General features: G+C 47.1%; 1 protein-coding gene across 1 annotated transcript in view; it reads left to right on the plus strand.

The window, feature by feature from the left end:
* The window catches only part of SON (SON DNA and RNA binding protein), a 41,914-nt gene that overhangs the window by 2,753 nt on the left and 23,736 nt on the right, over window positions 1–15,425 (plus strand). The window contains 5 exon segments of the mRNA XM_027773982.1: window positions 1,832–1,998; window positions 4,208–6,395; window positions 6,798–6,802; window positions 7,777–9,432; window positions 15,247–15,425. The exon segment at window positions 15,247–15,425 is cut by the window's right edge and continues 18 nt beyond it. Coding sequence (XP_027629783.1) covers window positions 1,832–1,998; window positions 4,208–6,395; window positions 6,798–6,802; window positions 7,777–9,432; window positions 15,247–15,425 — 4,195 coding nt within the window.

The following is a 15,425-nucleotide window of genomic DNA, read 5'->3' on the forward strand; positions in this document are numbered from 1 at the left end:
TGAATTGCTATTAGTTTTATGTGAATTTTTTTAAAAAAAGAATTATTATTTATTAATTCCATTTCTTTTTGTTATTTTTAAAATTTGACCAGAGAGAGACAGAAAGGGAAGGCGAGAAAGTAGGCTGCCAGAACCAGGATTCAAACCACACTTGGCCATGTGGAAATCCAGCGCCTTTAACTACCATGCCATGTGCCAGCCACAATGTGAATTTCTTTAAAAGAATTATTTTATTATTGTCATTATTATTATGTTTGACTAGAGAGAAACAGAAAATGAGAAGGCAAATCACTAAGTCTGGTGTCTTGAACTGCAGTCAGCCATGTGGGAGTCCAGCACCTTTAACCACCACGCTACTTTGCCAACTCAATTTTACGCGAATTTTTCTGAACGCCAGTCATTTTTCAATACCAGGATTTTTGATAATTGGGTAAAAAATTGTGTACGTACATTTCAAAAAGAAGCCTTTGTGGATTCTTATTTTTAAAATATATTTTATAGTGTGTGAATGATTGATTGGGCTTTTAGCTTAGGGAGGGTACTTGCGCCCCAGAGAGAGAGAGCAAAAATTAGAAATCACTCCCAGTCCCTTCCAGGGTTGGTGGGGGAGTAGCAATGCCACAGTCCTTTCTCCTCTATTCTCCTTTTGGGATTTTGGACATGCACATGTGCCTAGTGTGATTTTCAAGCCACTGGATCTTGGACTCAAACCATAATCAACCTGATGAGTGAGTCCAGTGCTTTAATCGCCTTACCACCTGCTGACCCCCCTTTGTGGCTTTTTTTTTTTTTTTAAGGGTTTTAGGCTTAGGTCATGTGAACTTGCTGCAGAAAGAGAGACAGACAGATAGTGAAAGGGAAAGTGAGAAATCACTTCCCAGAGGGGATGACCATACCACAGTCCCCTCTCCTTCGTTCTCTTCCTGAGATTTTAGGTGCACCAGCTTGTGCAACTGGTGTAATTTTTTTCAAGCTGCTGGTCTAGGACTTGAACCGTGCCATTTGGGAGTCCAGCACCTTAACCATCACACCACCTGCTGGACCCACTCTGTGGCATTTTTAGTAACCGTCTAAACCCTAATGATGGGTACACACAGCTGTTTATTCATTGTGTCAGTAGCTAACTTGTGTTCTTTAATACTTTTGATGAGGATTGTGATCTCTGCACAGGTGTGGCTTTATTGTAGCCATAATTTATATCTTAATGTTAGGTCATTTAGACTGTGTTTTTCAGTTTGTGATCGTGCTTTAATTTTTGCTTTGCAAGAAATATGTAGGTAACAAGAAACTTTAAATTTCTGAAATTATTTTTAAAAGGGCTTGGAAAACTGTTCAATACACCCTTTTTTTTTTTTTTCTTTTTTTTCTTTGAGAGTCTTTGCTATAGGACATGTGCGCTTACCAGAGAGACAGAAAGAGAAATCTCCCTCTGGGGGAATGGCCACACCTCAATCCCTTCTCCATTCTCCTCTTGGGATTTTGTGCATGCATACACATGTGCCTGGTTCGAGTTTAAGCCACTGGGCCCGAGACTGGAACCTCAGTTGACTATGTGGGGGTCCAGCAATGTAACCATTATGCTATCTGCTGGCCCCATATACTTTTGCTTAACTTTTAACTATTCTGATAAATACGCAGTTGTGTGAAAATGAAAATATACTAAGCATGTAGTCTTAAGTACTGTTTGTGACAAATGTCTGACACAGGAAAAGGATGAAATGTATGGAGAATGTAAGATTATTTAAATAAATAATTATATATGATACTAAATTATTGGTTCACTGTATGGTGTGATAAAAATTAATGAGTTTTGGTAACTTTTCCTGTCAAGTGGAAGGAGTGAAGGCCAGCTGAATGGTGAAACAAATACACCTGTTGAAGGAAACCAGGCAGGTGATGCAGCTGCCTCTGCCAGGAGCCTACCAAATGAAGAAATAGTGCAGAAAATAGAGGAAGTTCTTTCTGGGGTCTTAGATACAGAACTACGATGTAAACCAGGTAAGTTGGACATAATCAGCTGTTTAGAAAATTTTGTTTTAAGATTTCTTTGAATTTTGAAGATCTGTAGCTTTACGCTGTTGACTACATGTTATTTAAAAATGCTTAGTAAATCTAAAACTTGAGTAAACTTAAGTTTTATTTAAGCTTTGGTTTAATTGATTTACTAAGACTTACTTAAATTCTCCTTTAAAAATGGAATTGTACATTACCAAAACAAGAACATTGGTGTACTTACTTGCTTTGTTAGGAATTCAGTTTTGGTCTTGATTTGGTTCAGTTTGTAATGTCTCAGTACCAGGATTTTTAATGTGTTTTTTTTTTTGAACAACTGTGTAAAATGTGAGTTTTGGAAGATACAGTAACCTGAAACTAATCTGTAATGATTTTTAAAACATACCCTAGGTGGTTTTATTTTTAAAGTCCAAGCTTAGAGATTGTCTTTTTTCATGTCTATTCCACTTAAGTACGGTGAATAGAGAATTATTGCTTGGTCATTTAGCTTTTTTGGAATTGATAATTAAATGATGTTGAGGAGAGAAGTATTTATAAGTAACTACAAAAATAGCAGTCATTTTCTCATTTGATTTTGGAATTGGCTGTGTGGTAGGGTTCTCTCATTCCTTCCCTCCCTCATTCTTTCCTTTTTGTATTGGATGTTGTTAACAAAAAGTACCTATTTTGGGCTTAGATTCATGACTGTAGCAACATTTTCTTGACTGATTTATTTAACTCTGCTAACTAACATTTGGTATTCTGAAATAAATAATTAATAGAAAATTTTTAGTTTTATTTGACTTGTGTCTTGTCATGTGTCGGTTTATTTTTTTCATCATCTTAATCATTGAGGTTTCTGATCAGATGTTTTGGCAGCCCTTAGATTTATCTGATGTAATATTGATGTTAAAGTAAATCCTATCTGGTCGTAAGGTATAATATAAACTCTTTTCTTTAGGATATACGATTGAAGTATTCCTAAGTTAAACACTAAGGGCCTAAGAATTTCTTCCTAAGTGACTGCTTTGATTTTTATCTTTCAAAGTAGAAACATTTGGGGCCAGCAGGTGACATGGTGGTTAAGCTGCTGGACTCCCACGTGGTTGACCGTGGTTGGAGTCTCGGACTTGGTGACTTGTTTTCTCACTTTCCCTCTCCTTCTTTCCCTCTGGGTCAAATTAAAAAATAATAATAATAAAGTTATGAATGAAGTTAAATAAAGTAATTCTTTCTTTAAAAAAATATAAACATTTAAAATAAAAGTATATCTCTTGGGCCAGCAGGTGGCATAATGGTTAAGGTGCAGGACTCCCATGTGGCTGATCGTGGTTCAAGTCCCAGACCTGGTGGCTTGGAAATCATGCTTAGTGCATATGTATTCATGCCCCAAATCCCAGGAGAGTGGAAGGGATTGTGGTGTGACCATCATCCTGCGAGTGGAGGGTTGACTTCGCACTTTACCTCTGTCCCTGTCCCCCTTGGCGAGCATGCTCCCTATGGTAACCCCCCCCCCAAAAAATGTTATTAATTTTAGAATAGTATTAGGGAAATGATTTTTTAAAAATTGATATATGACACATATGTGTTAAAATTAAAGTTTTGTGTTGTCTTATGTCGTTCAAATGTTTGTATACTATGCAGAAGCAATCATTGACCTTTTCTGAGCACTTACTGTATACCAGGCATTTTTCACTGCAGTTTGCATATGTTAACTCACTTCTTTCTTTAACTCTAGAAAGTAGTGTGTCAGTAATTTGGACAAGGCCATTCAGTTAGTTAAGTGATTGATTTAGGATCCAAAAGCAGGTAGTCTACTTGAGAGCCAGTGCTCTGCTTTTTCCTGCATAAACAGGGAATAATAAGTAATTACAAAAGTGATTTAATGTGGGTATTTTTAATAGGAATTGTAACACGTAAGACATTTGTTAGTCAGTAAATAACTTAAAAGTAATAAGTAATTTGCTATAATTTGAAAACAGGAGACTGTCCTCTTAATAGAATATAGTGAAAGATATTTATATAATTCTAAATAAGTTTTTGTTAATTATCACACAGACTTTAGTTATTGAAGGAAGTATTAGAAAAGTGACCGCCTTTTGGTGATTCCTTCTTAATGTGAGATGTTAACAAGGAATGTAAATATTGGCTTATATGATTTGTCTAAAACCTTCAATGAGGAATGTCTGACAAAATTAATTTCTGTTACTTTCAGACTTGAAAGAGGCCTCCAGAAAAAGTAGATGTGTATCTGTGCAAACAGACCCTACTGATGAAATTCCCACCAAAAAGTCGAAGAAGCATAAAAAGCACAAAAATAAAAAGAAGAAAAAGAAGAAAGAAAAGGAAAAAAAATATAAAAGACAGCCAGAAGAATCAGAGTCAAAGCCGAAATCTCATCATGATGGGAACATGGATTTAGAATCTGATTCCTTTTTAAAGTTTGATTCTGAACCTTCGGTAATGGCACTGGAGCATCCTGTAAGAGCATATGGCCTATCTGAGACCAGTGAATCATCTGCAGTTGTGCTAGAACCTCCTGTAGTCCCAATGGAGGTATCAGAGCCACATATTTTAGAAACTCCGAAGCCAGCTACAAAAACTGCAGAACTGTCGGTTGCGTCTACATCAATGTCAGAGCAGTCAGAACAGTCAGTGATAGTGATGCTGGAACCATCCACAAAGATTCTGGATTCTTTTGCAACAGCACCAGTGCCTACTACAACGGTAGTGCTGAAGTCATCTGAGCCAATTATAACAATGTCAACAGAGTATCAGATGAAGTCTGTGCTGAAATCTTTGGAGAGCAAATCTCCAGAGCCATCAAAGATGTTGGTAGAGCCTCCTCCAGTAGCAAAAGTGCTAGACTCATCAGAAAACCTTGCAGCGACATCAGATACACCTACTGAGGTGCACCCTGAGCCAGGCACATCAACAACAATGGATTTTCCGGAATCATCTGCAACTGAAGTGCTAAGATTGCCTGAGCAGCCTGTAGAAGTATCATCAGAGGTTGCAGATTCATCCATGACAAGACCGCAGGAGTTGTTGGAGCAACCTAAGACCACAGCGTTGGAGCTGCCGGAATCGTCGGTGGCCTCAGTGGTGGAGTTGCCAGGGCCACCTGCGACTTCCATGCCGGAGTTGCAGGGGCCCCCCGTGACTCCAGTGCTGGAGTTACCTGGGCCCTCTGCTACCCCGGTGCCAGAGTTATCAGGGCCCCTTTCTACCCCAGTGCCTGAGTTGTCAGGGCCCCCTGCGACAGCAGTGCCTGAGTTGCCGGGGCCCTCTGTGACACCAGTGCCACAGTTGTCGCAGGAATTGCCAGGGCTTCCAGCACCGTCCATGGGTTTGGAGCCACCACAGGAGGTACCAGAGCCACCTGTGATGGCACAGGAGTTGACAGGGCAGCCTGCGGTAACAGTAGCAATGGAGTTGACCGAGCAACCTGTGACGACGACAGAGTTGGAGCAGCCTGTGGGGATGACAGCGGTGGAACATCCTGGGCATCCTGAGGTGACAACGGCAGCAGGGTTGCTGGGGCAGCCTGAGGCAACGATGGTGCTGGAGTTGCCAGGACAGCCAGTGGCAACAACAGCGCTGGAGTTGCCGGGGCAGCCTTCGGTGACTGGGGTGCCTGAGTTGCCAGGGCTGCCTTCGGCAACTAGGGCACTGGAGTTGTCGGGGCAGTCTGTGGCAACTGGGGCACTAGAGTTGCCTGGGCAGCTCATGGCAGCTGGGGCACTGGAGTTCTCGGGGCAGTCTGGGGCAGCTGGAGCACTGGAGCTTTTGGGGCAGCCTCTGGCAACAGGGGTACTAGAGTTGCCTGGGCAGCCTGGAGCGCCAGAGTTGCCTGGGCAGCCTGTGGCAACTGTGGCGCTGGAGATCTCTGTTCAGTCTGTGGTGACAACATCGGAGCTGTCAACGATGACCGTGTCGCAGTCCCTGGAGGTGCCCTCGACGACAGCGCTGGAATCCTATAATACGGTAGCACAGGAGCTGCCTACTACATTAGTGGGGGAGACTTCTGTAACAGTAGGAGTGGATCCCTTGATGGCCCAAGAATCCCATATGTTAGCTTCTAACACCATGGAGACCCATATGCTAGCATCCAACACCATGGACTCCCAGATGCTAGCGTCAAACACCATGGACTCCCAGATGCTAGCGTCAAACACCATGGACTCCCAGATGTTAGCCTCTAGCACCATGGACTCCCAGATGCTAGCCTCTAGCACCATGGACTCCCAGATGTTAGCCTCTAGCTCCATGGACTCCCAGATGTTAGCAACCAGCACTATGGACTCCCAGATGCTAGCAACCAGCTCCATGGACTCCCAGATGTTAGCAACCAGCTCCATGGACTCCCAGATGTTAGCAACCAGCTCCATGGACTCCCAGATGTTAGCAACCAGCTCCATGGACTCCCAGATGTTAGCAACCAGCTCCATGGACTCCCAGATGTTAGCAACCAGCTCCATGGACTCCCAGATGTTAGCAACCAGCTCCATGGACTCCCAGATGTTAGCAACCAGCTCCATGGACTCCCAGATGTTAGCAACCAGCTCCATGGACTCCCAGATGTTAGCAACCAGCTCCATGGACTCCCAGATGTTAGCATCTGGCACTATGGACTCGCAGATGTTAGCTTCCGGCACTATGGATGCCCAGATGTTAGCTTCTGGTACCATGGATGCTCAGATGTTAGCATCTAGTACCCAAGATTCTGCTATGATGGGTTCAAAATCTCCTGATCCCTATAGATTAGCTCAGGACCCTTACAGATTAGCTCAGGATCCCTATAGGTTGGGTCATGATCCTTATAGGTTAGGTCATGATGCTTACAGGTTAGGACAGGACCCCTATAGGTTAGGCCATGATCCCTACAGACTAACACCTGACCCCTACAGGATGTCACCGAGACCCTATAGGATAGCACCCAGGTCCTACAGAATAGCACCCAGGCCATATAGGTTAGCACCTAGACCCCTGATGTTAGCATCTAGACGTTCTATGATGATGTCCTATGCTGCAGAACGTTCCATGATGTCATCTTATGAACGCTCTATGATGTCTTATGAGCGGTCTATGATGTCCCCTATGGCTGAACGCTCTATGATGTCAGCCTATGAGCGCTCTATGATGTCAGCCTATGAACGCTCTATGATGTCCCCTATGGCTGAGCGCTCTATGATGTCAGCTTATGAACGCTCTATGATGTCAGCTTATGAGCGCTCCATGATGTCCCCAATGGCTGATCGATCGATGATGTCCATGGGTGCCGACCGGTCTATGATGTCGTCATACTCTGCTGCTGACCGGTCTATGATGTCATCGTACTCTGCAGCTGATCGATCTATGATGTCATCTTATACTGATCGTTCAATGATGTCTATGGCAGCTGATTCTTATGCCGATTCTTATACTGACACATATACAGAGGCATATATGGTGCCACCTTTGCCTCCTGAAGAGCCCCCAACAATGCCACCATTGCCACCTGAGGAGCCACCAATGACACCACCATTGCCTCCTGAGGAACCTCCAGAGGGACCAGCATTGCCTACTGAGGAATCAGCATTAGCTGAAAATACTTGGCCTACAGAAATGCCAGCATTACCTCCTGAAGAGTCTGTATCACAACCTGAGCCTCCTATGAATTAGCCTCTAGCACCATGGACTCCCAGATGCTAGCCTCTAGCACCATGGACTCCCAGATGTTAGCCTCTAGCTCCATGGACTCCCAGATGTTAGCAACCAGCACTATGGACTCCCAGATGCTAGCAACCAGCTCCATGGACTCCCAGATGTTAGCAACCAGCTCCATGGACTCCCAGATGTTAGCAACCAGCTCCATGGACTCCCAGATGTTAGCAACCAGCTCCATGGACTCCCAGATGTTAGCATCTGGCACTATGGACTCGCAGATGTTAGCTTCCGGCACTATGGATGCCCAGATGTTAGCTTCTGGTACCATGGATGCTCAGATGTTAGCATCTAGTACCCAAGATTCTGCTATGATGGGTTCAAAATCTCCTGATCCCTATAGATTAGCTCAGGACCCTTACAGATTAGCTCAGGATCCCTATAGGTTGGGTCATGATCCTTATAGGTTAGGTCATGATGCTTACAGGTTAGGACAGGACCCCTATAGGTTAGGCCATGATCCCTACAGACTAACACCTGACCCCTACAGGATGTCACCGAGACCCTATAGGATAGCACCCAGGTCCTACAGAATAGCACCCAGGCCATATAGGTTAGCACCTAGACCCCTGATGTTAGCATCTAGACGTTCTATGATGATGTCCTATGCTGCAGAACGTTCCATGATGTCATCTTATGAACGCTCTATGATGTCTTATGAGCGGTCTATGATGTCCCCTATGGCTGAACGCTCTATGATGTCAGCCTATGAGCGCTCTATGATGTCAGCCTATGAACGCTCTATGATGTCCCCTATGGCTGAGCGCTCTATGATGTCAGCTTATGAACGCTCTATGATGTCAGCTTATGAGCGCTCCATGATGTCCCCAATGGCTGATCGATCGATGATGTCCATGGGTGCCGACCGGTCTATGATGTCGTCATACTCTGCTGCTGACCGGTCTATGATGTCATCGTACTCTGCAGCTGATCGATCTATGATGTCATCTTATACTGATCGTTCAATGATGTCTATGGCAGCTGATTCTTATGCCGATTCTTATACTGACACATATACAGAGGCATATATGGTGCCACCTTTGCCTCCTGAAGAGCCCCCAACAATGCCACCATTGCCACCTGAGGAGCCACCAATGACACCACCATTGCCTCCTGAGGAACCTCCAGAGGGACCAGCATTGCCTACTGAGGAATCAGCATTAGCTGAAAATACTTGGCCTACAGAAATGCCAGCATTACCTCCTGAAGAGTCTGTATCACAACCTGAGCCTCCTATGAATCAAAGTGACATTTCAGAGCCTTCGGCAGTGCTTGCTAATTATTCAGTGTCAGCATCAGAGCCCTCAGTTCTAGCATCAGAAGCTGCCATGACTGCTGCAGAAACACCACTAGAGCCAGAGACTTCATTTACATCAACTCCTGTAGAGTCTGCTGTAATAGCAGAAGAACATGAAATTGTTTCAGAGAGACCAGTGACTTGTGTGCTGTCTGAAACTCCTGTAATGTCAACTGAAACAACTATGTTAACATCAGAGCCTACAGTTAGGTCAGAAACAGCAGACATGTTTGATTCCACAAGAGCTTCAGGGCACATTGCTTCAGAGGTATCAGTGTCCCTGCTGGACCCAGCAGTAACTACTACGGAACCAGCAGAGAGCATTCTGGAGGTGCCAGCAGTGACTGTGCCAGAACCTCTGACCACCCTGGAACCTCCTGCTGTGGTTATCTCAGAATCTCCTGCCGTGACTGTTTCAGAACCTCCAGCTGTAGCCGGCATGTTAGCAACCAGCTCCATGGACTCCCAGATGTTAGCAACCAGCTCCATGGACTCCCAGATGTTAGCAACCAGCTCCATGGACTCCCAGATGTTAGCAACCAGCTCCATGGACTCCCAGATGTTAGCAACCAGCTCCATGGACTCCCAGATGTTAGCAACCAGCTCCATGGACTCCCAGATGTTAGCAACCAGCTCCATGGACTCCCAGATGTTAGCAACCAGCTCCATGGACTCCCAGATGTTAGCAACCAGCTCCATGGACTCCCAGATGTTAGCAACCAGCTCCATGGACTCCCAGATGTTAGCAACCAGCTCCATGGACTCCCAGATGTTAGCAACCAGCTCCATGGACTCCCAGATGTTAGCAACCAGCTCCATGGACTCCCAGATGTTAGCAACCAGCTCCATGGACTCCCAGATGTTAGCAACCAGCTCCATGGACTCCCAGATGTTAGCAACCAGCTCCATGGACTCCCAGATGTTAGCAACCAGCTCCATGGACTCCCAGATGTTAGCAACCAGCTCCATGGACTCCCAGATGTTAGCAACCAGCTCCATGGACTCCCAGATGTTAGCAACCAGCTCCATGGACTCCCAGATGTTAGCAACCAGCTCCATGGACTCCCAGATGTTAGCAACCAGCTCCATGGACTCCCAGATGTTAGCAACCAGCTCCATGGACTCCCAGATGTTAGCAACCAGCTCCATGGACTCCCAGATGTTAGCAACCAGCTCCATGGACTCCCAGATGTTAGCAACCAGCTCCATGGACTCCCAGATGTTAGCAACCAGCTCCATGGACTCCCAGATGTTAGCAACCAGCTCCATGGACTCCCAGATGTTAGCAACCAGCTCCATGGACTCCCAGATGTTAGCAACCAGCTCCATGGACTCCCAGATGTTAGCAACCAGCTCCATGGACTCCCAGATGTTAGCAACCAGCTCCATGGACTCCCAGATGTTAGCAACCAGCTCCATGGACTCCCAGATGTTAGCAACCAGCTCCATGGACTCCCAGATGTTAGCAACCAGCTCCATGGACTCCCAGATGTTAGCAACCAGCTCCATGGACTCCCAGATGTTAGCAACCAGCTCCATGGACTCCCAGATGTTAGCAACCAGCTCCATGGACTCCCAGATGTTAGCAACCAGCTCCATGGACTCCCAGATGTTAGCAACCAGCTCCATGGACTCCCAGATGTTAGCAACCAGCTCCATGGACTCCCAGATGTTAGCAACCAGCTCCATGGACTCCCAGATGTTAGCAACCAGCTCCATGGACTCCCAGATGTTAGCAACCAGCTCCATGGACTCCCAGATGTTAGCAACCAGCTCCATGGACTCCCAGATGTTAGCAACCAGCTCCATGGACTCCCAGATGTTAGCAACCAGCTCCATGGACTCCCAGATGTTAGCAACCAGCTCCATGGACTCCCAGATGTTAGCAACCAGCTCCATGGACTCCCAGATGTTAGCAACCAGCTCCATGGACTCCCAGATGTTAGCAACCAGCTCCATGGACTCCCAGATGTTAGCAACCAGCTCCATGGACTCCCAGATGTTAGCAACCAGCTCCATGGACTCCCAGATGTTAGCAACCAGCTCCATGGACTCCCAGATGTTAGCAACCAGCTCCATGGACTCCCAGATGTTAGCAACCAGCTCCATGGACTCCCAGATGTTAGCAACCAGCTCCATGGACTCCCAGATGTTAGCAACCAGCTCCATGGACTCCCAGATGTTAGCAACCAGCTCCATGGACTCCCAGATGTTAGCAACCAGCTCCATGGACTCCCAGATGTTAGCAACCAGCTCCATGGACTCCCAGATGTTAGCAACCAGCTCCATGGACTCCCAGATGTTAGCAACCAGCTCCATGGACTCCCAGATGTTAGCAACCAGCTCCATGGACTCCCAGATGTTAGCAACCAGCTCCATGGACTCCCAGATGTTAGCAACCAGCTCCATGGACTCCCAGATGTTAGCAACCAGCTCCATGGACTCCCAGATGTTAGCAACCAGCTCCATGGACTCCCAGATGTTAGCAACCAGCTCCATGGACTCCCAGATGTTAGCAACCAGCTCCATGGACTCCCAGATGTTAGCAACCAGCTCCATGGACTCCCAGATGTTAGCAACCAGCTCCATGGACTCCCAGATGTTAGCAACCAGCTCCATGGACTCCCAGATGTTAGCAACCAGCTCCATGGACTCCCAGATGTTAGCAACCAGCTCCATGGACTCCCAGATGTTAGCAACCAGCTCCATGGACTCCCAGATGTTAGCAACCAGCTCCATGGACTCCCAGATGTTAGCAACCAGCTCCATGGACTCCCAGATGTTAGCAACCAGCTCCATGGACTCCCAGATGTTAGCAACCAGCTCCATGGACTCCCAGATGTTAGCAACCAGCTCCATGGACTCCCAGATGTTAGCAACCAGCTCCATGGACTCCCAGATGTTAGCAACCAGCTCCATGGACTCCCAGATGTTAGCAACCAGCTCCATGGACTCCCAGATGTTAGCAACCAGCTCCATGGACTCCCAGATGTTAGCAACCAGCTCCATGGACTCCCAGATGTTAGCAACCAGCTCCATGGACTCCCAGATGTTAGCAACCAGCTCCATGGACTCCCAGATGTTAGCAACCAGCTCCATGGACTCCCAGATGTTAGCAACCAGCTCCATGGACTCCCAGATGTTAGCAACCAGCTCCATGGACTCCCAGATGTTAGCAACCAGCTCCATGGACTCCCAGATGTTAGCAACCAGCTCCATGGACTCCCAGATGTTAGCAACCAGCTCCATGGACTCCCAGATGTTAGCAACCAGCTCCATGGACTCCCAGATGTTAGCAACCAGCTCCATGGACTCCCAGATGTTAGCAACCAGCTCCATGGACTCCCAGATGTTAGCAACCAGCTCCATGGACTCCCAGATGTTAGCAACCAGCTCCATGGACTCCCAGATGTTAGCAACCAGCTCCATGGACTCCCAGATGTTAGCAACCAGCTCCATGGACTCCCAGATGTTAGCAACCAGCTCCATGGACTCCCAGATGTTAGCAACCAGCTCCATGGACTCCCAGATGTTAGCAACCAGCTCCATGGACTCCCAGATGTTAGCAACCAGCTCCATGGACTCCCAGATGTTAGCAACCAGCTCCATGGACTCCCAGATGTTAGCAACCAGCTCCATGGACTCCCAGATGTTAGCAACCAGCTCCATGGACTCCCAGATGTTAGCAACCAGCTCCATGGACTCCCAGATGTTAGCAACCAGCTCCATGGACTCCCAGATGTTAGCAACCAGCTCCATGGACTCCCAGATGTTAGCAACCAGCTCCATGGACTCCCAGATGTTAGCAACCAGCTCCATGGACTCCCAGATGTTAGCAACCAGCTCCATGGACTCCCAGATGTTAGCAACCAGCTCCATGGACTCCCAGATGTTAGCAACCAGCTCCATGGACTCCCAGATGTTAGCAACCAGCTCCATGGACTCCCAGATGTTAGCAACCAGCTCCATGGACTCCCAGATGTTAGCAACCAGCTCCATGGACTCCCAGATGTTAGCAACCAGCTCCATGGACTCCCAGATGTTAGCAACCAGCTCCATGGACTCCCAGATGTTAGCAACCAGCTCCATGGACTCCCAGATGTTAGCAACCAGCTCCATGGACTCCCAGATGTTAGCAACCAGCTCCATGGACTCCCAGATGTTAGCAACCAGCTCCATGGACTCCCAGATGTTAGCAACCAGCTCCATGGACTCCCAGATGTTAGCAACCAGCTCCATGGACTCCCAGATGTTAGCAACCAGCTCCATGGACTCCCAGATGTTAGCAACCAGCTCCATGGACTCCCAGATGTTAGCAACCAGCTCCATGGACTCCCAGATGTTAGCAACCAGCTCCATGGACTCCCAGATGTTAGCAACCAGCTCCATGGACTCCCAGATGTTAGCAACCAGCTCCATGGACTCCCAGATGTTAGCAACCAGCTCCATGGACTCCCAGATGTTAGCAACCAGCTCCATGGACTCCCAGATGTTAGCAACCAGCTCCATGGACTCCCAGATGTTAGCAACCAGCTCCATGGACTCCCAGATGTTAGCAACCAGCTCCATGGACTCCCAGATGTTAGCAACCAGCTCCATGGACTCCCAGATGTTAGCAACCAGCTCCATGGACTCCCAGATGTTAGCAACCAGCTCCATGGACTCCCAGATGTTAGCAACCAGCTCCATGGACTCCCAGATGTTAGCAACCAGCTCCATGGACTCCCAGATGTTAGCAACCAGCTCCATGGACTCCCAGATGTTAGCAACCAGCTCCATGGATTCCCAGATGTTAGCAACCAGCTCCATGGACTCCCAGATGTTAGCAACCAGCTCCATGGACTCCCAGATGTTAGCATCTGGCACTATGGACTCGCAGATGTTAGCTTCCGGCACTATGGATGCCCAGATGTTAGCTTCTGGTACCATGGATGCTCAGATGTTAGCATCTAGTACCCAAGATTCTGCTATGATGGGTTCAAAATCTCCTGATCCCTATAGATTAGCTCAGGACCCTTACAGATTAGCTCAGGATCCCTATAGGTTGGGTCATGATCCTTATAGGTTAGGTCATGATGCTTACAGGTTAGGACAGGACCCCTATAGGTTAGGCCATGATCCCTACAGACTAACACCTGACCCCTACAGGATGTCACCGAGACCCTATAGGATAGCACCCAGGTCCTACAGAATAGCACCCAGGCCATATAGGTTAGCACCTAGACCCCTGATGTTAGCATCTAGACGTTCTATGATGATGTCCTATGCTGCAGAACGTTCCATGATGTCATCTTATGAACGCTCTATGATGTCTTATGAGCGGTCTATGATGTCCCCTATGGCTGAACGCTCTATGATGTCAGCCTATGAGCGCTCTATGATGTCAGCCTATGAACGCTCTATGATGTCCCCTATGGCTGAGCGCTCTATGATGTCAGCTTATGAACGCTCTATGATGTCAGCTTATGAGCGCTCCATGATGTCCCCAATGGCTGATCGATCGATGATGTCCATGGGTGCCGACCGGTCTATGATGTCGTCATACTCTGCTGCTGACCGGTCTATGATGTCATCGTACTCTGCAGCTGATCGATCTATGATGTCATCTTATACTGATCGTTCAATGATGTCTATGGCAGCTGATTCTTATGCCGATTCTTATACTGACACATATACAGAGGCATATATGGTGCCACCTTTGCCTCCTGAAGAGCCCCCAACAATGCCACCATTGCCACCTGAGGAGCCACCAATGACACCACCATTGCCTCCTGAGGAACCTCCAGAGGGACCAGCATTGCCTACTGAGGAATCAGCATTAGCTGAAAATACTTGGCCTACAGAAATGCCAGCATTACCTCCTGAAGAGTCTGTATCACAACCTGAGCCTCCTATGAATCAAAGTGACATTTCAGAGCCTTCGGCAGTGCTTGCTAATTATTCAGTGTCAGCATCAGAGCCCTCAGTTCTAGCATCAGAAGCTGCCATGACTGCTGCAGAAACACCACTAGAGCCAGAGACTTCATTTACATCAACTCCTGTAGAGTCTGCTGTAATAGCAGAAGAACATGAAATTGTTTCAGAGAGACCAGTGACTTGTGTGCTGTCTGAAACTCCTGTAATGTCAACTGAAACAACTATGTTAACATCAGAGCCTACAGTTAGGTCAGAAACAGCAGACATGTTTGATTCCACAAGAGCTTCAGGGCACATTGCTTCAGAGGTATCAGTGTCCCTGCTGGACCCAGCAGTAACTACTACGGAACCAGCAGAGAGCATTCTGGAGGTGCCAGCAGTGACTGTGCCAGAACCTCTGACCACCCTGGAACCTCCTGCTGTGGTTATCTCAGAATCTCCTGCCGTGACTGTTTCAGAACCTCCAGCTGTAGCTGTCTCGGAGCCTCCAGCTATGGCTGAGCCAGAGCATGTT

This window comes from Tupaia chinensis, unplaced genomic scaffold (genome assembly GCF_000334495.1).
Source record: "Tupaia chinensis unplaced genomic scaffold, TupChi_1.0 Scaffold000392_1, whole genome shotgun sequence".
In the NCBI taxonomy this organism is placed as follows: domain Eukaryota; kingdom Metazoa; phylum Chordata; class Mammalia; order Scandentia; family Tupaiidae; genus Tupaia; species Tupaia belangeri.